Source organism: Mirounga angustirostris, unplaced genomic scaffold, assembly GCF_029215605.1.
Source record: "Mirounga angustirostris isolate CCGP_5_RB_7025 unplaced genomic scaffold, mMirAng1.0.hap1 SCAF_13, whole genome shotgun sequence".
Classification (NCBI taxonomy): Eukaryota; Metazoa; Chordata; class Mammalia; order Carnivora; family Phocidae; genus Mirounga; species Mirounga angustirostris.
Genome location: NW_026991721.1, coordinates 15,466,692 through 15,493,451, shown reverse-complemented (window position 1 = coordinate 15,493,451; position 26,760 = coordinate 15,466,692). Strand labels below are relative to the sequence as shown.

General features: G+C 51.1%; 1 protein-coding gene across 9 annotated transcripts in view; it reads left to right on the top strand.

The window, feature by feature from the left end:
• Positions 1-26,473, top strand: part of CRY2 (cryptochrome circadian regulator 2) — a 39,079-nt gene extending 12,606 nt beyond the window's left edge. For 5 of the 9 annotated variants that reach the window (XM_064576573.1, XM_064576578.1, XM_064576581.1 and 2 more), the window contains 10 exons: positions 912-1,054; positions 2,659-2,843; positions 3,595-3,683; positions 9,244-9,384; positions 10,445-10,756; positions 11,001-11,152; positions 11,277-11,479; positions 11,811-11,903; positions 13,091-13,232; positions 22,344-26,473. In XM_064576573.1, coding sequence (XP_064432643.1) covers positions 912-1,054; positions 2,659-2,843; positions 3,595-3,683; positions 9,244-9,384; positions 10,445-10,756; positions 11,001-11,152; positions 11,277-11,479; positions 11,811-11,903; positions 13,091-13,230 — 1,458 coding nt within the window. In that variant the 3' untranslated portion in view covers positions 13,231-13,232; positions 22,344-26,473. Of the gene's footprint in view, positions 1-911; positions 1,055-2,658; positions 2,844-3,594; positions 3,684-9,243; positions 9,385-10,444; positions 10,757-11,000; positions 11,153-11,276; positions 11,480-11,810; positions 11,904-13,090; positions 13,233-13,458; positions 13,911-19,819; positions 21,048-22,343 lie in introns of those variants that run through there. The other 4 variants (XM_064576575.1, XM_064576574.1, XM_064576580.1 and 1 more) reach the window with 4 other exon arrangements.
• The last annotated feature ends 287 nt before the right edge of the window (positions 26,474-26,760 follow it).

The window sequence follows — 26,760 nt, the reverse complement described above, 5'->3', positions numbered from 1 at the left end:
ATCCTGGATGAGGGATAGCCAGCCCTGCTCAGGACCCACACCACAGGCAGGACTGAATTAGGTCCCGCATGACCAGGACATTTGCCCTAGGTGTTTAGAGTATTAAGGGGCTATGACCAGAGACTTTGGTTGGAATGCGGTTTTCTTTTTGCTAGTCATGTTCTAGGGCTTTCTGTGGGTTATCTGTACAACCTTTTACTGGGCCAGCTTTCTCCCAGCATTGCAAGGAAATCTAGAAAATTCTACTAGAAAAGCCTAAAGGCTTGGAAAAGAATTCCCTTCTTTTTTAACATGTGGCCCTTCTGGTCTGATTTCTCTGACCTCTGGACTAAGGATTGCTCCTCCTTCCCCAGCTTTTCTGAGAGCTAGAGCCTATTAGCTCTGTTTGCTACTGGCCTCAGGAGTGTTGCTGTGGAAACCATTAGGACACTTCACATAGCGCAAGTCTGCCAAGAAAACTAAGCCAGAAGTTTGTAGGGCTCTGAGGAGCTCTGGGAAAGGCATGCTGGGCAGGAGGGAGGCAGTGATCGTTTCCCCCGCTGTCTGCACCAGTGAGTCAGTGCTTCTTTCTGGGACTAGGGGCTCCCCTCGGAGCATTGTATTTATAGCCTCCTGCTGCATTCTCCTACCCCAGGACACAGCAAATGTACAGGGCTACCCACCTTTCTCTTAATTCCACTAGCCTCAGGCTCCACTGTTGCCATGCTGGTGGCCTCACCTCAAAGGCCTGCTTTCCTCAACCCTTGGGAACCTCAGATTGTTTGCTTTCCAGTTCAAATCTTTGTCCCTAGTTTGTTCTGCAGCCCATTCTGACAGGTCTCTAGACTCGTCTCTTCCTAGGAAGGAGCTGAGTCCTCAGCTGCATTCTTCTCCCCAAACATTGTTTAGCATAACAGATTCTCTCCCCACAGGAATGGGGGGTGACCCGCTTGACCTTTGAATATGACTCCGAACCCTTTGGGAAAGAACGGGATGCAGCCATCATGAAGATGGCCAAGGAGGCCGGTGTGGAGGTGGTGACTGAGAACTCTCATACTCTCTATGACCTGGACAAGTAAGACATGGGTCCCAGGGGTCAGGTTGCCAATTGTGGGAGTTGGTGGTTTGGGCCCCTGCTGAGCAGAACTTTGGGAGATTTACCAATAGAGCCACCTGGCACATGAAGTATGGCATTTTCTAGAAGCTGGAGGGGAATGGGCCAGAGTTGGGGCCTGTGGAACAGATCACAAAGAGCTTTACCCAATTTGGGTGCAAAGAGGCTTACTAGGGCCGAGCGGTGAGAACAGTGAGGATCCCCATGCAAGATCTTCATAGATCTGCTTAGGAGCAGATTAGATTAGGATCTGCTGTCCTATCCCCTCCTCATGCTTCCACTTCTGTCCTGCTCCTGAAAGGCTGTCTTCTGACCTCAGTGGACCCTGCCTGTTATGCCCTTCCCGACAGAGCTCTGTTCTCATAGGTCCTGTTTCTGTACCTAATACGGGTTCCCTGGGCTCCTCTGCCTATCTGGGTTTCCAGGCCATGCATTTAGATGTTGTGCAGGAGGCTCTAGAGCTCCCTGCAGGGGGCCCATCACTACAGACTAGCCTCCTTCCCTAGGGACAGGCCTCTGCTTTCAGAGCGTCTAGGAGGAAACCCTCTCCTCCCCTTCCCTGGCAGAGCTGTCACCCTCTTGCTGCTGTTGCTGCCAAGCCGGCAGCCGTCACTGTTCCCTGCCCCCCTCTCCCAGACCCAGTGGTGGCTGCCAGGAGGCCAGGTCACACGTCTCTGCACGTGAGCTAGTTCTCCGGAGGAGCTGCTGGGTGTGGAGCTCCTCCTCCTGCCGCGTGCCAGAGGACGGGGGAGGTACTGCAGGGGCTGCCGCCAACCTTATATCCCCACAGTGAACTCACCCAGCCAGCCAGGTCTTGCGTAAGCTGCCGCTCGGCCAACAAGAAAAGCCCTGGGAATCTGGCTCCCGACCACCCCAAGGCATTCTATAGAAACGGCCTCGATTCTCCTCCTCAGTCCTGTATCTTCTTTTCTTACCTGAATGCGGCTCTGTTTCCCTTGATCATGAAAGCAGATTTTGTAAGCTGCCAAACACCCTTTAAATAGTTGTTGCTATTAATCCCAGTCCCAGTCTCTGATCTAGGAAGGATAGGCTGTTCTCCACCTCTCTGTTCTAATAAATTGGGGCCAAGAAGGCAATGATTTTTCAACAAGGGAACTTGCTTGCAGTTCTTATCAAAGAACTTCCTGAAGGCTTACGCTGGGATAGAGAGGAAGGCGCCATGGGGATTCCCATGACTTGGACACACAGGCTGAGTACCAAGAAGGCTAGTGGGGATTTTTCTGTGATTAGAGAGATATGGTCAGTCTCTGTCTTGAGGAGGCTCCACGGCGACACCAGGGAACCTGGAACTGAGTCCCAGCTTTGGCCCTGCCTTGCTCCATTACCCGAGGCACCTGCTCCAGCTCCCTGGGCTTCATTTTCCCTCTTGGTAAAATGGAGATGTAGCCTCCCTTGCCCCTTCGTTTCCACTTAGGGGTGGGACCTGTGAGTGGAGAAGGAAAGCCACCCTCCAAGCCGTCAAAGTTTGGGCTCTTTTCTGGGCGGGCAGGGACCTGAAATGAAGGGCCTCGTGCATGACGTTAGGTGTGCTTTGGGATTCCCAGGATTATTGAGCTGAATGGGCAGAAGCCGCCCCTTACCTACAAGCGCTTTCAGGCCATCATCAGCCGCATGGAGCTGCCCAAGAAGCCCGTGGGCTCCGTGACGAGCCAGCAGATGGAGAGCTGCAGGGCCGACATCCAGGAGAACCACGATGACACCTATGGCGTGCCCTCCCTCGAGGAGCTGGGTGCGTACTTCCTGCCCAGAGCCCCCTTTTTTGTAAAATAACTGACCAGGTTTTTTCTGCTTTGTCAAAGTGATGCATGTTATTATACCCGGTGTTGAAGATACAGTGAAACCAGAATGGGAATAACAATAACTATGACCCCACCACCCAGAGATAGCCACTACTTATTTTGGAGCATGTCTTCCCAGTCTCTTTTCTGTTCCTACTCATGTACATAATGTTATGTTTCTAATTCCTGCTCCTGTTTTTGTACCTTTCTCTCTCAGAAGATACAGGCCCAGCATAGTGCTGGCATCAATGGGCTCCTCAATACCAAGTTAACTAGTGTTGCTTCCACTGAGAGGGGGTCTGTCAGCCCCTCAGGTTACTGACTGAACCCTTTCTCCCCTTCCTCCCCACCCCCCATTTTTTTATCTGAATAAAGTTAACCTTTCTCACCTGAAAACAGCAGTCATTGCCAGCCAACCCGATAGGATGGGCAGGACAGGAATGTTCTCGTGTGCCTGGAATGAGGAGTGGCAGGGTTAGGGAAGGCAAGGGAGAGGACAGAAAAAAAGTCACGTCGGAAAGAGAACTGGAATGACCTGGCAAACGCTGAAATGTTAAGATGATCTCAGCTCCAGCAGCACCAAGAACACAGGGTTCAGTTCCCACGAAGCTCAAAGAACATACCGATGTGTCAAGACTTGCTGAGCTATCACTGAAATGGCCTGACCTCTGGTCCTGTGACCTTCTCTTCCTTCTCACGTAGGGTTCCCTACCGAAGGACTGGGCCCAGCTGTTTGGCAAGGAGGAGAGACAGAAGCTCTGGCCCGCCTGGATAAGCATTTGGAACGGAAGGTATGGCCACCACTTCTGGGACACAGAACTTCGGGTGCTAGCGCCCAGGTGGCAGGGGATGTGAGGGTCAGCTTCACGGCTTTTAGTGCCTCTTAGCTCAAAGTGCTTGAAAGTGAAAAACCTTCCTGGCGGCAGTAACAGCAGTAATAGTAGCTACCATTTAGTGAGTGCTTACCACATGTTGGTCCCTGGGTAAAGTACCTACTTGCACGATTTCCTGTCGTCTTTTCAATATCCCTACCAGGTAGGTGTTAAGCCCTCCATTGGACAGATTAGGAAATTAAGGTTTAGAGAGGATAAGTAACTTGCCTGAGGTCACACAGTTAGGAAATAGTAGACTTAGATCTTGTTCTGTGTGATTCCAGAACTTACCCTAGATTGCTTTTCTTTCATCTCTATGCAGGCTCCCCTTACTGAGAGGGTATCTGGTTAATGAAGTCCATAAGATTAATTTCTTTGTGTTTATGTGTCCCCTCCTCACCTTTTGCTGGGTCCCCTCCAAGGCATTGATTTCCATTTGTTTGGACACAGAGAACAAATAGCCACTCCCAGTGAAGTGGGGATTGGCAAGGGGAAGGAAAGAGGCGGAGGCCCCAAAGGCACTCCTTAACAAGGTCACATGGCTTCCATGACCCTGGGGCTAGAGGAGCAGAGAAGGTTCTCGTGACTGAGTCAGTTGCTGGTTTTCTGCCCGGTGTTGCTGGTTTGTAGACCAGTTCACAACCTTTTGTATTCTCAGATAAGTAAGCATTTGGCCCAGCAGCCAGGTGATAACTATGGAACAAGGAAAAATAGGCAGACCTACATAGGAAAAATGCTTCCCAGCCCTGGAGGTGCCTCACCAGCGGTGAAAATGTGCGTCAGATCCCACCTCCCTTAGACCCATAGGCCTATCTGGGTGTTACCTTCAGCCAGTGCCACCAACTGAAAAGGATGAGACTGATGTCCAAGGGCTTTGGGGAGGACCAGCTGTCCTTGTCCACATCAGGAGCTTTACCCAGAGATTCTTGGGATCAGTTTGGGGACACAGGCCAGGCCAAGGGGGCAGAGTGGTGGAGGTGACAAACAGGATGGCAGGAGTAGAATAAGACTGACAAGTATAAAGAGCTAACTTATAGCCTTGTGGATTATCATCACCTTAAAAGCACTTTGTGGAGGGCTGCCCCTTCTATCACCAAGTCAGGGGGTCCTTTTCCACATATCCCTGGGTCTGGTCTGTCATAGGGCCTTGTGTCAGGATCCTACAGACTCCCTGGTGGCCAACGGGAACGTTGTGTCCTACGACTGGGAGAGGAAAAGGGGCCTGTGAGCAGGAGTGTAACCTGCTCTGAGGAGGTTTATTTCAGTCTTCCATTTTCTAACACTGAAGTGAGCATCTGTCTACTCATGTCAAGATGGCTTAGCTGCTGGAAAGACTGCCCAATGAGGCAAGTATGGAGTTTGTCTCCAGGAGAGTAGTTTATTGCAGATGACAGACATGAAACAAGAAATTACAATGTACTGTGGGTCAGGAAAGGAGTGGTTCAAAGGGTTAGGAGAGCAAAGAGCAAGAGAGTTTTTTTTCATTAATCAGTTTGTATTTGCAAGCTGGCTTTTGAAAAAGTACCTTTTCAAAACTTTTGAAAAGTTTTTGAGCTCATGTAACTAAGAGTCTAAGGTGTAGCCTTTAGGCACAGCTGGACTCAGATGTCCAAATAATGCTACCGGGAATACATTCTCCATCTCTGAGCTCGGCTTTTGTCTCTGTTAGTTCATTCTCGGGTAGGCTTTCCTTAAACAGTGGCAAAGTGGTCACCAGCAGCTTATTTTCAATCTGCTTAGCACACCAGCGGAAGTGTGGTATGCCTCTTTCCAAAACCTCCAGGAAAAGTCCCGAGGAGTGTTTTCATTGGCCTGGCTTGGGTCATGCGACAGTCCCTGACTCAGTCATCATGGCCAAGGAAGGGGTGCTCTCCCTGGTCAGACTTGCACCCTGAGCCTACTCCCAGAGTCAGAGGTGAGCTTAGCTGCACTTCACCCACTTGGACTGAGATTAGGGAAGGCTGGATCACCACAAGAAAATTAGGTGCTGTCACCAAAAAGGGGAGACTCCATATGATCTTTACTACTGGGTTACCCAAAATAGTAGATGAGGGCAAGCATCTCTTTTTAAAAGTATCCCCATTTTTGGGGAGCCTGGGTGGCTCAGATGGTTAAGCGTCTGCCTTCAGCTCAGGTCATGATCCCAGGGTCCTGGGATCGAGTCCCGCATCGGGCTCCCTGCTCTGCAGGAAGCCTGCTTCTCCCTCTCCCACTCCCCCTGCTTGTGTTCCCTCTTTCGCTGTGTCTCTCTCTGTCAAATAAATAAAATCTTTAAAAAAAAAAAAAAAAGTATCCCCATTTTTATTTTTATTTTTTATTTTATTTTATTTTTTTTTAAAAGATTTTATTTATTTATTTGACAGAGAGAGACATAGCGAGAGCAGGAACACAAGCAGGGGGAGTGGGAGAGGGAGAAGCAGGCTTCCTGCAGAGCAGGGAGCCCGATGCGGGACTCGATCCCAGGACCCTGGGATCATGACCTGAGCTGAAGGCAGACGCTTAACAACTGAGCCACCCAGGCGCCCAAGTATCCCCATTTTTAAATGAAAACGGAATGATAGAATTAGAATACCAGCATTTTGTAGCCTTCAATGATGACATGTTGTACGTTAATGACTGCTAACTCCATGAAGAGAGCTAGGCAGGCATTCTGTCCCCCCATAGTCTTGCCAAAGAAATCAAACCTGAGTCCAATCCTGTCTCTGGTCCCAGCCACCAATTTGCAGGCAGTATACCATCAGTGTGCAATCAGCAAAATGCAGACTGTGAGAATCAGTACAAGTCAAATGGCCTGGATTCTTCCATAAAGCAAGGGAAAGAAAGAAATGACCGGAGATACATAGATTAAAAGAAACTTAAAATAACACATCAAAGCCCTATAAATGGCCAGGGCTAAACTATAGTGCCTAGGGATGCACATGTGGTTGGAAAAAAACCCACTTAAAAATGCAAGGAATAGGAGCACCTGGGTGGCTCAGTCGGTTAAGTGTCCAACTCTTGATTTCGGCTCAGGTCATGATCTTGGGGTCTTGAGATTGAGCCCCAAGTCAGGCTCCTTGCAGGGCATGGAGCCTGCTTAAAATTCTCCCTCTCCCTCTGCTCCTCCCCCTTCTAAAAAATGCAAGGAATAACTAAAAAGATAAAGCCCTCCCTCCCAAATATGCTTTGCAAAAATAGGAAAACATCAACATTTTTAAATGCAAGGAAGTGATTATTATAAAAGTTCGGTGAGTGGTCACTTGTGGGGCCAGGAAGGGACTGTGACTAGGGTTTCTGGGGTGGCCAGCAAAGTTCCGGTTCTTGAACTTTGGTGATTGTTGCATGAGTGTTTGCCTTAGAATAATTCATTAAGCCACACACCGGTGTTACTTCCGTATCTGTACTTCACTTAAAATAAAAAGGCTTTCAGAGGGAGGTGCGTAAGGGCGTGAGCAGGCAAATATACCTAATGTTTGTCAGAGACACTTAACCTAATACCTGAGGGGTTACCTGCAGAGGAGGTGACTGTTAGGTTGAGACTTGAAGGAAAGGTCAGAGTTAACCAAGGGAAAGTGAGTGAAAAGCGGGACAGCATTCCAGGCCAAGGGAGCCGCGTGTGCAAAGGCCCGCAAGAGTGTGGCGCTTACAAGAGAGTGGCAAGAGATGAAGCTTAAGAAAGACAGGCTCGGGGCGCCTGGGTGGCTCAGTTGGTTAAGCGACTGCCTTCAGCTCAGGTCATGATCCTGGAGTCCCGGGATCGAGTCCCGCATCGGGCTCCCTGCTCGGCAGGGAGTCTGCTTCTCCCTCTGACCCTCCTCCCTCTCATGCTCTCTGTCTCTCATTCTCTCTCTCTCAAATAAATAAATAAAATCTTTTAAAAAAAAAAAAGAAAGACAGGCTCATCCAGACAGTGGGGTGCTTGTAAGCCATGTTTAAGATTGGGACTTTATCCTAACAGCAACAGGAATCCCAGTGCACGTTTGTTCCTGCAGGATGGTGTTCTTAAGCCATTGCTCTGCTCCCACTGTGGAGATGGAATTACAGGGGGGATGAGAAGAGATGCAGGGAGGTCAGTTGGGAGGCTGTCACAGTTGTCTAGTCTACATCTTAGCCTGAACCAGGTTGGTAGCAAGAGGGGAAGAAAAGGACAGATTTGAGGAGTATTTGAACAGTAGAATTGACAGGACTTGGTGACAAGGAAGTCAAAGGTGATGGCCAGGCCTCTGGCTTGGACACCCAGGTAGATGACTGTGCGCTTTCTGAGCTAGAAATGCCCATGGAAGGGTGGTCTGGAGAAAAGAGCTGTTACACTTTGAGGGGCCTGGATAGCAATCAGGTAGAGATCCTGGCAGGGAGTTGGATGGAGTGATCTGGGAGTCTAGCTAAGCAGTAGCTAAGCAGTCTGAGCTGGAGCCACCAACGTGTCGATCATCCTCACAGAGGTGGCATTGGGAGCCATGGGACTGGACGTGCTTTCCCAGGAACACAGTTGAGTAGGGGCCCAGCACAGAGCCCTGAGATGCCAACATTGAAGAGATTGGGAGGGGAGGCAGCCAGCCACGTGGGAGGCAGCCAGGAGTGTGTGGAGTCCAGAGGCGAAGGGAACAGAGGGTGTGGAGACTAGAGCAGGGTGAGGTATGCTGAGAGGTCCGAAAATATGGTAGGCAAGCACCTGCAGGACTCAGTGGTGCGGAGATCACAGGCACTCTGTGGGAGCCAGCTTGGAGGCAGCAGTGAAGGCAGAAGCCATGCTGGGGTGGGCCAAGAAGTGCAGGTGGCTATGGGACATGGGCTGTGGAGAGAAGAAAGTGGACAGGATAGAGGTCCACAGGCTTCCTAGAGGTTCTTTTTTTTTTTTCCTTTGCAAAGAAATGAGATGATTTTCCCAATGTTCTTGGAGTGGAAACTGGAGAGGGAGAGATGGAAGGTGCAGTGGAAGGAAGAGGGGAGAGCTCCAGAGCCAGGGGAGACCTTGGCCTTGGGCAGAGTCACCAGAGACGCGGTGGGGAGGAGATGGGGAGGTGTGGACCCAGGTGAGTTTGTAGATTTGGTGGCTAAGAGTTGAGGAGTTTTTCAGCCGAAGGCTTGCATTTCCTTACAGTAAGGAAGGGAAGTCATCTGCTGAGGGGTGGTGGGGAAGTGTGGAGGAGGAGGTCTGCAGAGGGTGTAAAGTTTGTGAAAGAGGCATCACGAAGAGGAAAAGAGGGTGCGAGGAGTTGAGGTAGAAACAGTTATCAGCTGTAGGTGGAATCTGGAGTTAGAAGCAAAGTCCGCCCAGCCCTGTCTCTTAGCACCTCTGTAACCCCAGAAGAGCCACATAATCCTTTGAGCTTTGTGGTTCGTTTTCAAAAGGAGGTACAGATAAGTGCTGGCCCAGAGGATTGTCTCCCCATGGGAGAAGCCACGGTGAGCCACGAGGTAAAGCACTATGCCAGTGCCTTGGGGTTGTTCTCTGCAACGTCCAGGCCTTTCCTTTCTTCGCCTTCTCTTCCTGCTGCAGGCCTGGGTTGCCAACTATGAGAGACCCCGAATGAACGCCAACTCCCTGCTGGCCAGCCCCACGGGCCTCAGCCCCTACCTGCGCTTCGGCTGCCTCTCGAGCCGTCTCTTCTACTACCGCCTGTGGGACCTGTATAAAAAGGTGAGGGCGCGGCGAGGGCAACACGCCCTGCCCCCGGTTGCAGGCCAGACACCCTGCAAAGAGGCCTTCCCCGCTGGCCCTGGTGGTGGGGACCGGGTTGTGGGTTCTGGGGGTGCTTATGTTGTGTACAGTCCAGAGAAGGTAGGGAGGAGTCACATCCAAGAGGTGGCAGAACCCAGCGCCACCCAAACTGCTGATCTAAATAAACTCCAGGTTATCAAGTAGAACAGGACAGGCCAAAAAGCTGACCTCAGGGTGTGACCCTCCAGGTGGCAGATCTGCCGGGCAAGCACTCGGGCTGGGAGGCAGGGAGGGCAAGGCTGGAACCAGTCCCAAGCGGAAGAGCACAGCAGCCCTCTGTGGGGCTGGCGCGGAGCATTTAACGGGGGAGCCCAGGAGCAGTAACCTGCCTACCAGTAACAGGGAAGTGACCCGGGCTGAATGCAGGGCTGTCCTGTATGGACCACAGGCAAATAACCCTGTGGTAGTGCACCTGCCCCCAGAAGGAAAGAGGGCGACACATCCAACTATCCGCATTCAGCAGGTCATCCTTACATCTGTGTCGTTTCACGCTGTTTCCCTGTCCTTGCCTGTAGCAGGATTTTGTGGCATGGGGTGGCTTTGCCAGTTTGGAATCTTGTGATTTCAGGAAAGTCATTATTTGCTTGGAGGCCTGGTCTGATCTTTTAATTCCCTCAAGGCCCCAGATCCAGGCTGTTGTAATCACTTATTTAACCAGAATCTAAACTGAGCATTTTTTATGCATGCTGATGGGTAAACTCCCTTTGACTCTAGAAAGTAGAGCCAAGCAGGCACCCTTGAGGACGAGGATCATGGGCCAGGCCTATGGAGTTTGTTTCCCGGTGCACACAGCCAGGGGGTGCTCTGGGTTTCAGTCTGCGGGCACGCTGGGCCACTGCTAGGGCATAGTCCCCTCCAAGTGTCCAGGGGGGGAGCCACCACATTCGTAGCAGCTCCAGACTGCTCTGTGGGAGAGACCTGAGTGACATGGCGCCGAGAGCTGGGCCAGTGTTACATCTGTGTGCTGCCCCCACCCCAGGTGAAGCGGAACAGCACGCCCCCCCTCTCCCTGTTTGGGCAACTCCTATGGCGAGAGTTCTTCTACACGGCAGCCACCAACAACCCCAGGTTTGACCGAATGGAAGGGAACCCCATCTGCATCCAGATCCCCTGGGACCGCAACCCCGAAGCCCTGGCCAAGTGGGCCGAGGGCAAGACAGGCTTCCCTTGGATCGACGCCATCATGACCCAGCTGAGGCAGGAGGGCTGGATTCACCATCTGGCCCGGCATGCCGTGGCCTGTTTCCTCACCCGCGGGGACCTCTGGGTCAGCTGGGAGAGCGGGGTCCGGGTGAGTGCGCTCTCAGGGGAAGCTAGCCCGTACCCTCTCATCAGGCCCAGCAAGGGCAGCCTTCTTCTGGCCTGAGGCCTGGGGTGGGATCCCTGGATCCAGGGGGTCCCCTCCAAATCCTTCTTGGCTTGCCCTCAGCAGAAGGGCTTCGGCTCTCTCTTCTCCATGGGGCATGTGGTATCTTGGGGAGCACCTGGCAGTAGGTCCCCATCGAGGCTGACTGTCTCACCCTGTCCCCATGTAGGTATTTGATGAGCTGCTCCTGGATGCGGATTTCAGCGTGAATGCAGGCAGCTGGATGTGGCTGTCCTGCAGTGCTTTCTTCCAGCAGTTCTTTCACTGCTACTGCCCTGTGGGCTTCGGCCGCCGCACAGACCCCAGCGGAGACTACATCAGGTGAGGCTGCGGTCCAGGCTCTCTGGCTCCTGGCTGCTGGGCCCGGCTCCTAAGGTAAGATACCCGTGGCCCTTTGAAGGAGAGTCGCCGTGTGCTGACCGGTTGTCCAACGTGTGTGTTTCAGGCGATACCTGCCCATATTGAAAGGATTCCCCTCTCGATACATCTATGAGCCCTGGAATGCCCCCGAGTCCATTCAGAAGGCAGCCAAGTGCATCATTGGTGTGGACTACCCCCGGCCCATCGTCAACCATGCTGAGACCAGCCGGCTCAACATTGAGCGAATGAAGCAGATTTACCAGCAGCTCTCCCGCTACCGGGGACTCTGTAAGGAGCCACTACTCCCATCCCCCAGCCCCCAGCTCACTGAAGGGAAGGACGTACCTGTGGGCTCTGTGGGGATTTCCCAACATTTGCAAAGGGAGACCAGGTGCTCTCTTCTCAGCTGTTAAGTTGACCTGACTTCCCACGGCACAGGGCACTGCAGGCTGGGCTGGATCAGGCCTCTCTTAATTGTGGCCAGTGGGGAGAGGTGGAACGTCAGAGTCATGGCCCAGCACCCCCTGTCCCCCGCCACCCCATCTTGTCTTCAACGGTCCTGTGGCCCTCTGCAGTCTTGTGAGATGGCATTCTGATTGCTCCCCTGCCTCTCTTCCAGGTCTGCTGGCGTCCGTCCCTTCCTGTGTGGAAGACCTCAGCAACCCGGTGGCAGAGCCCAGCTCGGGCCAGACTGGGAGCATGAGCAGTGCAGGTGAGTAGCAGCTGGCCTCCTGTGGCCTATGTCCGTGCAGAGGACACCACAGACCTACTGCCACTTGAGTCATTGAGGGCTGAGGACAAAGGCTGGAATGAGTCTGTGCCCCATATATAGAGCTTATATTCCGCTTGGGAGAGACAAATAGTAAAGGAACCGTACAAGATCATTTCAGATAAAAAGTGCTTTTGGGGAAAATAAAATTGAATGACCTGATGTGAGAGGGGCCGGGGAAGGGGGATGGTACTTTAGATTGGAGTAGTGAGGGAACACCAGTCTAAGCAGGGACCCAAGTCACAAGCAGAACCCGGCTTTCCGAGAACTGGGAGAAGAGCATTCCAGGCAAAGGGAATAGCAAGAAAAGACAAGAGACAGAATGAGCTTAGCTAATGCAAGGAACAGAGAAAGGGAGCCAGTGTGGCTGGCATGTCTCGAGGGAGGAGCTAGAATGAGACGATGAGTAAGAGGTACTGGGTAAGAGGAGCTGTGGCCAGAGCAGCATCCCCAGGCTCCACACCCATGAGGAGGAGTAGGATTCTGTCGTCAGTGCCCTGAGAAGGCACTGCCGGCTCGTGAGCAGGGTGGAGGTGTGGGGATCTGATCTAGGTTGTCAAAAGCTCACTCTGCCTGCTGTGTGGAGGGGACAGTGTGGGCAGGGGCAAGGACAGAGAGGCTAGAAAGGAGGCAGCCATGGTCATCCAGGCAGGAGGTGGCAGCACAGGCCGGTGGTGGGGCTGAATTCTTAACCTCCCCCACTCCTCGGCTCTGGGATAAATATCAGTAAGATGAGACCAGCAAGAACTCCAGGGCTTTTTCCAGTTTGCCCAGCCAGGCGGCTCCACAGACGAGGGTACTGCTTCCGGAGGCCGATCGGCATCATGGAGGGAATGCCTGACCTCTGGAGCAAGGGCAGCACACACGCCAACTCCGTCTCTGGCCTGGAGCCTGTGGGGCTTGGGGCCCAAAAGCTGGCCGTACTGCCAGCAGGCCGGGTCGTGCTCTCCTTAGACATTTCTGGGCAAGGTCACTGCTGAAAGGAAGGCCGAGGGGCAGGCCTGAGGAGGAACATGTTGGCATAGCTTCGAGGCAGGCTCCCTGCCCCTTAAGGAGCTGCCACTGCCCAGTTTCAGGTCGTCTTGGCTTGCTGCACAGTCCGTGTGACACTTGGACCTGCTTCCCTGCAGGCCCAAGAACACTACCCAGTGGCCCAGCGTCCCCCAAGCGCAAGTTGGAAGCAGCCGAGGAGCCACCAGGTGAAGAACTCAGCAAACGGGCCAGGGTGGCAGAGGTGCCTGCCCCAGAGCTGCCGAGCAGGGATGTCTGAGAGTGAGTGACAGCAGCTTAGATTCACCTTTGGGAAGGAAGGTGGGAGAGGTGGGGGTGGGTTCGGAGCTGAAGGTTAAAACCCAGCAAACTAGATTAAAACCGGGTGGGCATTGCATGATTTTTTTTAGGATTTCAACTTTAAATTTCTACCATTCTGACTTGTATACCTTTTAAATTTTCAAAGGAAATTTAAAAGTAAAGCCTTTTTCTTTCTTTACCAACGAAGGAAAAAAATGTTTTTTGGCTCTTTCTACTTATCAAAGTGAGTCAAATCCAACAAAAAGAAAGCAGAGCCTCGGAGGTGAAGCTGTGGGAGAAACGGCCCCGGGGCAGGGTCTGAGGAGGCTCCAGGACCGGCTGCTACCGGGGACAGGCTATGTCCCATGGGCAGGCCAGCGGAGGGCAGCACTCACCTTCGGAAGAAAGGCAGAGGGCTGCGTGTGGCAGTAGGCCCAGCCCCAGCTGAGGACCAATAGAGTCTGGCTGCCCCTCATCTGTGCCTCTTAAAGCCACTCCTCCATTCTCACCTTCCTCATGGCCGTGGCTCTGCACTTCCCTGTCAGCACTCAGCTTGCTTGGAAGCCCCCTGAATGGCATTAAAAAAAACAAAAATAAAAACGGGCTCCTTCCACAGAGGAGGAAGGGACTTTCATGCCTTTCTTGGGGAAATTTAAATTACTCTTCTGAGTCATCTCAGGTGTTCTTTATGTACCATGTCTGCGTCATTAGACTGGAGAGTGATTTTTTTCTCTGTGGAGCCAATTGATTCTTCCCCCCCGCCCGCCCCGACCCTTCCATTTCAGGGCCAGGTGGGGCCATCTGGTTTGAGTGTCTAAGCTTGAGTGCTGGGTAAGACAACGAGTGTTTGATGCTTGTGCCCTTTACCCTACTAGGCTCTTTGTCATAGACATTGCTGATAGATTTGTACTGGTTTGTTCTAGAAACACCGGCAGCCTTAGATACTACTAGATAGTATCTGAACTACTACTCTCTTTGTTATCTCTTAGCTCTGTAATACTAAGCAAAGTTCATTCTGTCTTACAAATCTGAAGCTTGCCAGGCTGGTACTCTGACTTTCAGGTGAGAAGATCAAAGAATAGAGAGGTTAAATGTCTGGGTCAAAGTTGCTCAGTAAGCTAATGGCATCCAATTCAGAATGAAATTGTTGCCAGCAGGTGTGTAAGGAAGAACGTAAGCATATAAGATGTGTTATGATGCCCATCCACAAGCATTTAACAGTCTGCTTAGAAAAAGAAGACAAATAACTTATAATTCCTAGACTGATGATCTAGACTGCACACGCTTACCTTAAGCTGGCTGTTGGTGGGTTGGGGTGATCAGGGAATGCGACACAGATGTTTATACTTGGGGCTGAAAGGTGAGTTGGATTTAGGCCACAAGGAGGGCATTTCAGACAAGAAAAATAGCTTCAGGATCACATGATCTTATACAAATAACTGCTATGAGACTTCGCTCCTCACCTCTAAATTCAGTTGTTGCAAAAGTTAAATTTATTAAATATATCTGTCACATAGGAATGCGTGGGCTGTTAGGAGTAGGAGAGCTGACTGCTGTGGCTCAAGCAAATAGGGATTTATTTTTCTTCCCTAACCAGAGGCCCTGAGGTGGGCATTGCTTGGTGGTTCAGCAATGTCAGAGCCAGTTTTTCTGCGATTCTCTTGCTTCGTGGTCTAAAGGTGGCTGCCATAGCCTCAGCCATCAATTCCTCATTCAAAGTAAGAAAGAAGAGGAATAGCAGAGACAGCTGCACTTACTCATCAATCAACACAACAAGTTTTTGAGCACAGTTTGCTAGACACTGTTCTCATTGGGCTATTGGGACATGCTGAACAAGACTGACAAAGGGCTTCCCTTTTGGGTACATCTTGGTGGAGGAAACAGACAATAAACAAGTAGAGTCAAGAGGCTCTAAGTGGGATGAAGAAAAATTAAAGTTGATAAGGAGATAGTAAAGGTTGGGGCACAGTGGAGGTTTGCAATTTTTATTAAGAAGATTGTCAAGGGATGCCTCTCTTCCTTTTTACCAAGAAAATAAAAGCTTTCCCAGAATACCCCTCCCCCCGCTTTGCACATTGGTCTCATGAGCCCAGACTAAGTCACAAAGCCGCCCCCAATGCGGGAAGTGGGGATCCAGATTGTCAGGATTGGCTTAGACCATTGGTTTTCCAACTTGAGTAAGCAGTAGAATCCTCTAGAGGATTTGTTAAACCACAGATTGCTGGGCCCCACCTCCAGAATTTCTGATTCAGTAGGTCTGGGGTGGGGCCTGAGAATTTGCATTTCTAACAAGTTCCCAGCAGCTGATGATGCTGCTGTTCTGGGCCTGTACTTTGAGAATCACTGACTTAGAGCAATCATGATTCATTGTCTGTGTCAGGCCCATGAGCCACTGAATAAAATCTAGGTTTTGGTACCGAGGAAGTATGGATACTGGTAACAGTGTCTAGGTACTATGCAAGGCAATTAGCCCAATGCCTGGCTCATAAGTTCATAAGTATCCAGTATTATTATTTCAGGTATTATTATCATTATAATTTTAGAAGAATGTAAAGCTACCATTGGGTTGGATCATGAAGGGTCTTAAATGTCCGGCAGGTGAATCCTTGGTGTACTCTGGACACTAAGGAACATTTTGGAACAGGAGAGTGAAATGATCAAACTGGAATTTTGGAAGCATTGGGCTGCGTCCTGCAGAGGAAACGGCGGCAGCGGGGGCGCCAGCTGAGAGGCGATAGCCATGGCCCCAAGTGAAAACATTACAAGGGTGCGGAGGTCAGCCTGTCTCTGGCCTTGCTCTCCAGGAAATAATTCTTCGGCCTATTGGGATCTTAAGGACTGAGTCTCAAGGCTTACTGTGCCCTTCATCATGGCTAATTGCTCAGAAGTGAGGGCCAGGAGGCCAGAGGACAAGACAGACTGGAGAGGAAGTCATGTGTTCTTTGGAAACCCCGAACAAAGAGAGTATACTTGTGTTTCAGGGTCCGCTGCTGGTAGTGCCTGGCCCTCAGGGCGTTCAGCATCCCCATCAGTAAAACAGTGAGAATAGCATCTCGTCGCCTGCCCTGCATCGAGCATACACGGCAGGGGAAGAAAATGCAAAACCATACGCACGCAAAGCCTTTGAACAAATAAATGCACCACGGAGATGAAATCACGTTCCCATCTTGCCCACGCTTCTAAGGGCGTGTTGGATTGTATTTTTGTTACGTTTGTCAGAGGCAGCACTCTGGGCTAAGCGGACCACGCAGCTGTGACCACATGGCCTAAGCTGACACCGTGTTATACTGAGAAGCAGGCTTGCCCCTTCTCCCCTCGTCTCTCAGTCAGTTTTAGTTGTGTGCCTTGGAGCAGGGTACTCAGCCTTTCTGAGACGCTGTATCTGTAAAGTGTGACTAATCAATCTTTACCAGCCTGAAGGCTCCATCCTGAACCTTTTGAGGCCCTGTTTAGCTCTGAGCTCTATCGTTTCGTGGTTCTGTTATTTCTAGTGCCTCAGACCTGTGGCAGTTCACAGGGCAGACAATGATTTACAGTGTAAAACACGCCCTGATATCAGTAGGTTTCATGCTTACCTAAAACCCACACCGATGTCTGTTCTGCATCTGATTTTATTGTACAGTGTTCACTAAACAGAAAAATAAGCCAGTCCCCAAATAGCTATCATTTCAGAGGCTTCCCCATAATACCCAAAGCTGCTGACTGCCCAGGATTCCATTAGCCTCCAATTGTGTACAGATTTTTCTTATTGGTCCAAACATTTTACCATGGGGAACCAGCTCACATGATCCATTTGCCCGTCAGCTGGTACACCGCGATCTGTTGAGAGAAGCCCCACTGAATGCAAAAGGCTCCTGGCCAAGGATCACCCCTCCCCTCCCCTGCCCACAGTTCACAGAGCTGGGTTAGCCCTGGAGCTTGACTGCAGAAAGCCTGACCTCTGGGATCACCTCGTCATTTTGGCACTTCTTCAGTTGTGTATCCCTCCTTATGTGAACCAGCATGTGTGAAAGGCAGTGGGCAGTCTGAAACCCAACACAGTGGAAGTGGACACAGTGTGGTGTCCGGGCTTCCCGCTCAGGCCAGCCAGTGCGCAGCCGTCCTGCCGCTTATGGCCTGGGAGCCTTTGCCCGCCAAGCTGCCTCTCCTCTCCACTTCTCACCCTGGAAATGAGAAGTTGGGACGCATGGTGGTGTCCCTCTGCACTGCCCCCCACCCCGTCCCCAGCAGCTGTTGGCTGACTGATGCCGCCTGCCTGTTGCTGTAGGATTTGTATGGTGCAGGAAGGGAAAGTGTGTCGTTGACATGAGGACAGAGACGGAGCTGAGAGCCCAGCTTTGTACCCCATCCTGGCCCATCAGGGCCCAGCTGCACCTCTCTTCTTCCCCGTTCCTAACTTGGGAGCCTGTCGCAAGCCTTCTGCCCCTTTCAAGCTCCTGGGCCCTGAGACTTGGTTACAGGCTCCAAACGAAGTTTCCGCCAACCTTGAGCTGTTGCGTATCCTCTGCTGACACAAGCTCCTGCGTGCACTTCATCCGCACACCTGTCCTAGGCCAGGATCAGGGGCACGGTGGCCTCACACACTGGGCTTTCTTGTTAGCATCTGGTACACAGGTCCCCGGGGGGTAATCTTAACACTGGGTGCACTGAGGGAGGCAGTATTAACTCACTCTGTGTTCCAGCAGCTGCTTCTGGGGCTCTTGTGTTTAGTGACAGGTTGAAAGAGTTGGACAATTGAGAGAGAGATTTTTCAGCGCATGTTTCATGAGTTGATTTTTCCCTTGGTGCTTCCCCCAAGCTGTTCTTCCCTTTCTTTTAGTGCTGCTGTCATCACTTTCCTGCAGGGCCTCATTTCATTTCCCCAGCCCCTTTTTTCTGCAGACTTATGCTCTGGCTTGAGAACAAGAGCACAGAACTGTCTAGTTATCTGCTGATCAAGCAGCTTGAGGAACTAGTTGACTAGGCCTTTGACTAACTTTGTGGACAAGAACAAGCTGGTTCTTCCAAACCTTGGTGTTCTGTGTTTGTGGTTTTGAACCGGTCATAGAGGGACTTGGGTCACAGGGGCTTATCCATGGCCACACACTGTCAGCTCCCTTCCCGAGCCTGCCCCGTAACACAATTATGCCCAAGTCAGCATGGGTCTGAAGTGTTAGCCTTATAGCCACCTGACTGCTTCCTTTCTCAGTTTAGGCATTTGTTGTTTTCCTTTGGAAAATGTTGAATTGTGATGCGGAATACTTGAGGAGCTGACAAATGCATTGCTCGGATTTTAGATGTGAGGCAACCGGGTATATCTTAGGCTCTCGTAGTAGACTGGAATTCCGACTCGTTACCAGTGTATGCCAGATAGAAAAGGGACATGCTGCACATGAAAGAGCATAGCCTCTTGATTATCATACTTTAAAGTACATGAGATTCATTATAAGCCTAATTCAAATTCAGTGAATGCCGTCAACAGATTGTATGATGGGTCATTTTCACTGTGGGGTGTACAAGAATCACCAAGAAAGTTGACAGGCAAAGCATATTAGAAAATAATCGTATAAATTTGATTAAAGATGCTCACAAAGTCACCTGATTAAAAAATAGTGTTTTCTATACATTCAGTGACCTGGGAAGTCTTAGGCCATCCCCCAAGAAAACATAATAAAGATGAACAGCTAAAAAAGAAAGAGAGAGAGAGAGAGAGAAAGGATTTTGATGCTTTTTGGTAAAAAGACCATCTAAGTATTTGAATTAAACCTGTCCGTGAAAAGGGCATTTTTAACCAAAAGCAAGCCAATGCTGTTAGCAAGTACGTGGATCCATTATTCACATGATCTCAGGAGTGAAGGCAGGCCTCTTGTCCGCTCTTCCATAAAGGCCCCATACAGACCCTGGACAGCCACCGTGGAGTGCCATTGCCCAATGAAATAAGTGCACGTCTCTTCCCTTGTAGGATCAAGATGGAGAGGGAGCCTGGAAATCCTTAGTCTGTTAACACATACCCAATATCCTCTGAGCCACTCATCTTCTGTTGCTAAGCCCTAGCTCTATAAGCAACTATTGGAAGCACTTAGAGACAAATTTGCCAGAAGGTTTGAAGATCACTGGCTACAATTAAACAATTTGCCTACACAATTAGATTGCCAGGTGTTTGATCAGAGAATCTGGAAAAGAGGAGGCTTTCTCTCTCCCTAGTTACAAAGACTTCATTGCTTCAAACTCTAGATCAGCCCTGTCAGATTTACCATGCATGCCCCAAGTATAATTTTAAATTTCTAGTAACTAAATTGAGAAATAAGTGAAATTAATTTAGTAATATATTTTTTTCCAACCATATGTAGGCATTAGCTCGCAAACCCTATTGGTGTTACCCTTGCTTCGGAGAGTCTGAAAAAGGGTGGAGCCTCCCCAGAAAGTGGTAGCTATTCACACACACAGGAAAATGTGCACCAATCTTCAAGGGCCTCATGGATTGCCCCTTAAGCCTATCCTTGGACCACTAAAGAGTCCAAGAACCCCAGAGTAAGAGCCTGTGTTCTAAGGAATCTTTATGCACTCTTTATCTTCCCCCATCCCAAAAGGTGGAGAAAACACGATAAACAGAGGTATCGGGAAAAGGACCTGTTCCGGTATGCTCTCCAATCCTGAAGTTTGCAGTTTCAGAAGCAAAGTCATCTCTGGCTTAACAGAGGCCAGAGCAAGACCCATGTGTGAAATATATATCACAGCGTGTCTCAATAAACATGTGCGTGTTTTAGAAACTGATACATTTATTTATAGGAAAAACATGGCTAGCTTATTATGGTACAAGCTTAAAGGAAAAAATTTATTGAAAATAATACATATGTTAGGGTGCCTGGGTGGCTCAGTTGGTTAAGCGACTGCCTTCGGCTCAGGTCATGATCCTGGAGTCCCGGGATCGAGTCCCGCATCGGGCTCCCTGCTCAGCAGGGAGTCTGCTTCTCCCTCTCCTGCTCCCCCCTCTTGTGCTCTTTCTCTCTCTCACTCTCTCTCTCAAATAAATAAATAAAATCTTAAAAAAAATAATAATAATACATATGTTAAAGAATGAGGCACTCAGTACTAACCCATTCAGGTACCCGCCCTTACGTTTGCTCTTTATTTTCCCTAGCTTCTAGATAACTTATCATGATCCAGATAAAATCTTCTTCAGATTTCACATTTGTCTTCAAAGGGTTGCATGTGTCAGAAGACTGATTTTGAATCTCTGACTCCAGTGTCTTTGACTCTTCAGAGCATTTTTCCCTCTTCTGTTAAATTCCGAAGTTCCGTTGTTGCTCGGATGTGTATTGGCCTTCATGCCACCACGCTGAGTTTCCTTTTATATCCTCTGTACATCTTGATGAGCAATACTATGATAGATTGCTTTGTGGTAAAAATACGGGTGCTGGCATCAGACCTGGGGTTCCTGGCTTGGCTCGGCGACTTTTGGTGCTATCATCCTGGGCCACTTGTCCTCTCTACCTTCTGTTTTCTCATCTGTAAAAATGGAGACCATATCTTCAGGATTAACAGGATCACAAGCTCTATTAGATTGCGAGGGCAGCCATAGTAAGGTGCCACTGACTGGGGGACTTCAACAGCAGAAATGTATTCTCTTGCAGTTCGGAGGGCTCGACATCTCATAGCAAGGTGCTGGCAGGTTGGTTTCCTCCAAGGCCTCTCTCCGTGGCTTGTAGATGGCTGCCTTCTTTCTGTGTGTGCCTGTGTCCTAATCTCCTCTTCTTATAAGGTCACCGGTCATATGGGATTGGGGCCTACCCTAATCACCTCACTTTAACTTAATTACCTCATTAAAGACCCTTTCTCCAAATACAGTCACATTATGTGGCACTGGGGCTTAGGCCTTTAACATATGAATTTGGGGGAGGACACAGTTGAGCCATAATACAACTGTATAGGGACGCCTGGGTGGCTCAGTCGGTTAAGCGTCTGCCTTCGGCTCAGGTCATGATCCCGGGGTCCTGGGATCGAGCCCCGCATCGGGCTCCCTGCTTCTCCTTCTCCCTCTGCTACTCCCCCTGCTTGTGCCCTCTCTCTCTGTCAAATAAATTAATAAAATCTTTAAAAATACAAAAATACAAAAAAAAGGGGGGGGGCGCCTGGGTGGCTCAGTCATTAAGGTCTGCCTTCGGCTCAGGTCATGGTTCCAGGGTCCTGGGATCGAGCCCCACATCGGGCTCCCTGCTCGGCGGGAAGCCTGCTTCTCCCTCTCCCACTCCCCCTGCTTGTGTTCTCTCTCTCTCTGTGTCTCTCTCTGTCAAATAAATAAAATCTTTGAAAAAAATAAAAATAAAAAAATGCAACTGTATAGTGCCTGACCGACCCTATGTACAGTGAGCCTTATTATCATCTGCCTCACCATCATTTAAACTTACAAACCTTTAATGGAACCCCGCATGTCTCTGTACACTCTGAGATACACTAGAACCATTTAAACAGGCAACCCAGCATTATGACTGGCTTACCCTGTCCTCTGTTATCAGGCATGAGGCCATTTCTTCCCTCTGCTCCAAGTTCAGGATGTTATAAATACTGAAAATGACTCCTCCTTGTGTCTCCGTGATACCCCCCTCCTCTCCCCCCCACCCCCTCCAGTATTCTCACACAGTGCCAGGGTTCTTTTATCTCTATGTGGAAATGTGCTCACCTACTGATTCTAAACTCAGTCATTGCCTTTATCTTCAAATTACTGGTCCCAGCTGGCTTCTCTCCTCCGGCTTGTTTTCTGAGTGTCTCTGGCAGCCGCCACTGTGCCTCGATTTGAAAACTGCCCTTGTCCTCTGAGCGAGTATCACCCAAGGCCTCAGGTGAGTCCATATGGCCTCCTCCTCCTGCCCTGAGCCCTGGAGCCAGGGAGGCTCAGAGGGCCTGCAGGGAGAGCTGGTCCTGCGTCACTGCCTCTGAGGGGCAGTGGTCAGGCCTCCGGTGGCATCCCAGGTACTGTGGCCCATGCAGTTCACGCCAGGCTCTTCCTAGTTCCCGGTCTGAGTGTCCCTGGAGAAGCGGCCCGAGGAGTTTGTGTCCCCGGGCAACCGAGCAGCCTCCTGAGCGCTCCTTTGTGCACTTGTTTTTCTCTTTCAGCCGCAGCACTGTAGCTCCGTGAGCGAAGCCTGGGAGCCCGAGCAGCCGCCGCGGCAGCGGAGTGCGACCTGCAGCAAAGCTGATCACCAACGGAGACGGAGCGAACATGTGTGCGTGTGTGTACGCGTGTGCGGGGGAAGGTGTGCCTGTTTGCGTGTGCATGCATCTGTTTACACTCTTGTGCTTCTGAACACTGCTGGGGCTGGAGGGGTACATGTAGCAGCTTCACCTCAGCCTCCAGACACCAGGCTGGAGGTCATGGCGGTGACTTTCAGCCAGACCTGCCCCTGGGAGCCAGCTGCCTTGTCTGGATAGAAGAGTAGCGGGACCCTAGCTGGGATTCTGGCATCTGCCCCACCCCACCCCATCCCTCTCTCATCACAGCAGACTGAGGAGCAGGAGGGCAACATTGCCGGCTTCTGTCCAGAGCATAGGATTCTAGAAGCAGCCAGGGCCCTGCAGTGTTCCTGCTTTATGACGCAGAAGGCTGGGCAGGCTGGAGGGGACAGATGCTGTCCAGATACAATCACCTGGTCTGGCTTCTTCCTTATTTTAAAATGTCCTGCCACTGGGTCCTCCAGAGCCCTCTCAAGCACCTGGGACTGAGCGTGAGGCTGTAAACAGATCTGAAAACTTGCCACCGTGGTCAGGAGGCACACCCAGATACCTGACTAGTGCTCCATATGCACCGTACTGAAGACGCTAGCCTGAAAAGTGCGTCCGCCTTTCTGGGGCTGAAAACCTCAGGTTAGGAATCGAATCCCAGCTTTTGCTGTTTCTTCCTCAGAAGCTGAGCGCCAGCCTCAGCGCTGACTGTGGAGACTCCGTGCCTCCACCAGGAAGAAGCCAGGTTCCTGGTGGCAGAAAGCCCCCTGGCCCCCCTGGCCACACCACAGCGCTGCCACGGAGGTCAGCTGACACCCAGCCGGGAAAGCCATTCTGTCCCGTGGTCTGTAGGCTTCTGGGGCCTGCCTGGGACTGAGCAGCAGCCAAGCTGCCATGTCAGCTCTCCCAGTAGCTGGACACCAAGGACCCCGGCCGGAGCATGCGGGTGGGAACTGCCAGGGACAGTTGGGAAATGTCCGAGTTGAGATCTCACCCAGCACACCAACCCTTCCAGAGGCAGCAGGTGGGAGGTTTGACCCAGAGAAGCCAAGGCCTTGCATTCCCGGAGTGGCCTGGCCTCCCACCTCAACCCTCCCACTGTTGAAGGCCTGTGTTGAGAAAGACATAATGAAAAGGACTGTGTGGTCAGCTAGAGCAAGTCTTCCTTCCACCCTGTGGCCTGCACTTGATCCACAAAGTGTGTGTGTGTGTACGTACAAGTGCGTGTGTAACTGAGAGGCTCATTCCTCTTTGGATTTTTGTCCTCATGTGTAACATTAAGCTGGCCTCTGGGCCTTTTCCTCTCTACCTCCCCTGTGACCTTTCCTAGCCTCATAGCTGTTAACTCCCTTGGCCCTTGCCCTGTCCCTCATTGTCCTCCTCTGTCCTTGGACCAGAACCTTGGGGTCAGGCCTCTGTTCCCTCAGCTGTCCAGCACCTTGACAGGCTTCTTCCTGAGATGTCCTCAGGTTTTCTCAGCCAGAAAGCTGCCTTTAGAGTCCAACTGTTGTATGTATGTCACCCCCACTAGAAATGTCCTGTAATCATGTGGGGGAAGCAGGGCACGGGTGATGGTGTCTATTCAGAGCATTGAGTTGGGGGCTTCTCTGTTCCCGTAGCCCCAACCAGGAAGAAAGAGGATTGGGGGCTGTTGCCAGAAGAGGAGAAGAGCGAGTCTGGAAGGGCTATTTTGAGAAACTGAGAATGCCAGAGGGCTTGGGCCAGAGTCAAGATTTGTTTAGCAGCACCTGCAAATACCAGGATGTTTCCCTTTTCCTGCCTATTAGATGATGGCCCTTTTCCCTGAAGTACAAGTCGGCGGGACCACCTCCCCCTCCTTCATCCCTGGCAAGCTGGCCCATTCCCAGTGGAATAGAGCGGTCCACTCCCGGAGCTGGGAGGGTCGGGGTAAGGGGAGGGTGCATCCAGTGGCCCAGAGCTCCATGATGGCTTCATGCCTCCCCTCTTCTGGCCCAGGTGTCCCTGGGGCTGCCACAGAACATTGACCCAAATCCTAATCCAAGGGCCAGCATGGGGAAGAGATGGTCGCAGGCAAAATGCACTTTATACAGAGATTTTCTTATTACTGGGAAGGTGTGTTTCTCCCACAGTTTGTGAATATTCAGTTGTTTCATAAATGTCTGATCCTGTCTGAGCAAAGCTGTGTTGTCGTCAATCTTGTGGGAGGTCTGGGAAGGAGTCAGTAAGGCTGAGCCTGAATGAAGCCTTATGCCAGACCATCTTGGTTCTGCTGGAGCCAGAAGCTTCTCACCCCTCCTCAGACTCGGCAGGGAGGAGAGGGATGGATAGAGATGTAGGAAGCGGGAGGCCCCTAGGTGAGCAGGCAGGACAGACGAGTGGCAGCTCCAGAGCTTGGCCAGAGGTGGGGGGGTCAGTCAGTCAGAATGGTACAGAGCACTGCAGGCCCAGGATGAAGTTCCTGAGTGCTATCCTGCAGTGACTCAGCCTCTCGGGCCACCTAAAGCCCCAGGGCCGACCTCAGTCAGCGGCAGGGTTCTCTCCAGGCCCTCAAGCCATCCTTCATCTCAACTCGGCCACTCGAGCACTGTGTGGTGTGGAGGGGATGCAAGCGGCAAACACTGACTCTAGCTAGGTGCCTGGAGATCTGCCCACGGCCAAGCCCAGGGCCTGGATGCTGGATGGATGGAGGAGTCTCATGGCATCTGGCCAGAGAGTGGCCTCTCTCTGCAGTGTATGTGGGCTTTTCTACGATGGTTTCTAGCCTTGGATCCCTGGAAGAGTTTTGTTAGCTCACACCACACCCCAACTTCATGTGGGCAGGGGCTCAGACAGGGCCCAAGAATACACAAACTGCCCTGCACAGAGTGAGAAGGGGGGAAAAGGGAGGAACTGGGCCCTGGGATTCATCTCATTCTTAGCTCTGCTTTGAAGCTCCTTCCCACCAAGACCTGGACCTGTCCTTCCCTCTCGCTTCTCCTGGCTTCTCTCTAATGTGGCTTTGGCTTGGCCTCAGGAGCTACAATAGCCTTGTTCTTGAGCAGAAGATTCTGGAAAATGGAGTTGTCTTACACACACACTCCTGACCTGAGGATGCTCCTAGTTGAGGCGAGCACACATTCTTAAGCAACAATTATTAGCCACAGTGGCAAGACTGCTTTCCTGCGAGCAAAAGCCAGGCATCTGAGCAGAAGGTGGTTACTGTTTGGTCCTAGTGAAAGGAGGCTGAGGGCACCGGGGTGGCTCAGTTGGTTAGGTGACTGCCTTCGGCTCAGGTCATGATCCTGGAGTCCTGGGATCAAGTCCCACGGCGGGCTCCCTGCTCAGCAGGAGGTCTGCTGCTCCCTCTGATTCTCCCCCCTCTCATGCTCTCTCTCGTTCTCTCTCTCTCACATAAATAAATAAAATCTTTAAAAAAAAAAGGGGGGGGGCTGAGCCAGGATAGCAGGAAAGGTAAAGTGGCCACTCCTCTGGGCCCACAGGCAGGGAGAAGAGCCTTTGGCACTAGGTAATAGGATGTTCTCTGGGTTGGAGGTGGGGAGCTGTTTCCTGCAGGGCAGGTGCCTGCAGCTCTTTTCTGGGTGCTACATTGAAGGAAAAGGGGGTGACATTAGTAAGCAGTCCAGATTTGCAAATAAGATCCCACAAGCTGTGAAACAGTTTGTTCTGCCCCTTCTTCAGAGAGAGGTAAGGACAGGGCCTCTGCAGTTCTCGGGAGGCCAGAGAGACCAGTGAGGTTTGGTCAGAGGCTCTTGACCCACCAAAGCTGGGGCCCTAGCCCTGGCCAGCAATTTGAGTGTCCAGCAGTCTATGCTCTGTAGAAGAACTCACGGGCTTAGCCCTCTTAGGGGATAGACCAGAAGGGACCCATGGCCGAAAATGGCAGAGGTTAGACATGCTGGAGGGAACAAAAACCACAAGAAGAATCCGAAGACGTCAACTATGGCAGCAGGAAGAAAGGCTGGCTCCCAGTCTTAGAATGTGAGAAGCCAGCCATGGGGTGTCTGTGGGTGCAAAAGAGAGGTGCTCTGCGACAAGCAATTGAGGTGCTAAGTGAAAAGAGAGAAATCTGGGAAGGTCCTGGTGTGAGGGAGGAGAAACTGAGAGAAGCCAAGAGGAAGGGTTCAGTTCACCATTAATAGCTGAAGGGGCTGAAGGGGCGCTTGGGTCAATCTTTAGCGAGAAGACCCGCTAGGGAAAGACCATGAGAGGGTCTCCTCAAGATAAGGGGACAGGATTGGGTGAGACCTGGATCCTAGCAGGAGGCGGGGTGTTCCCTGCCTCCGGTGACAACATGCTTGTATCACTTTTCATCCTCACCACAACCATGAGA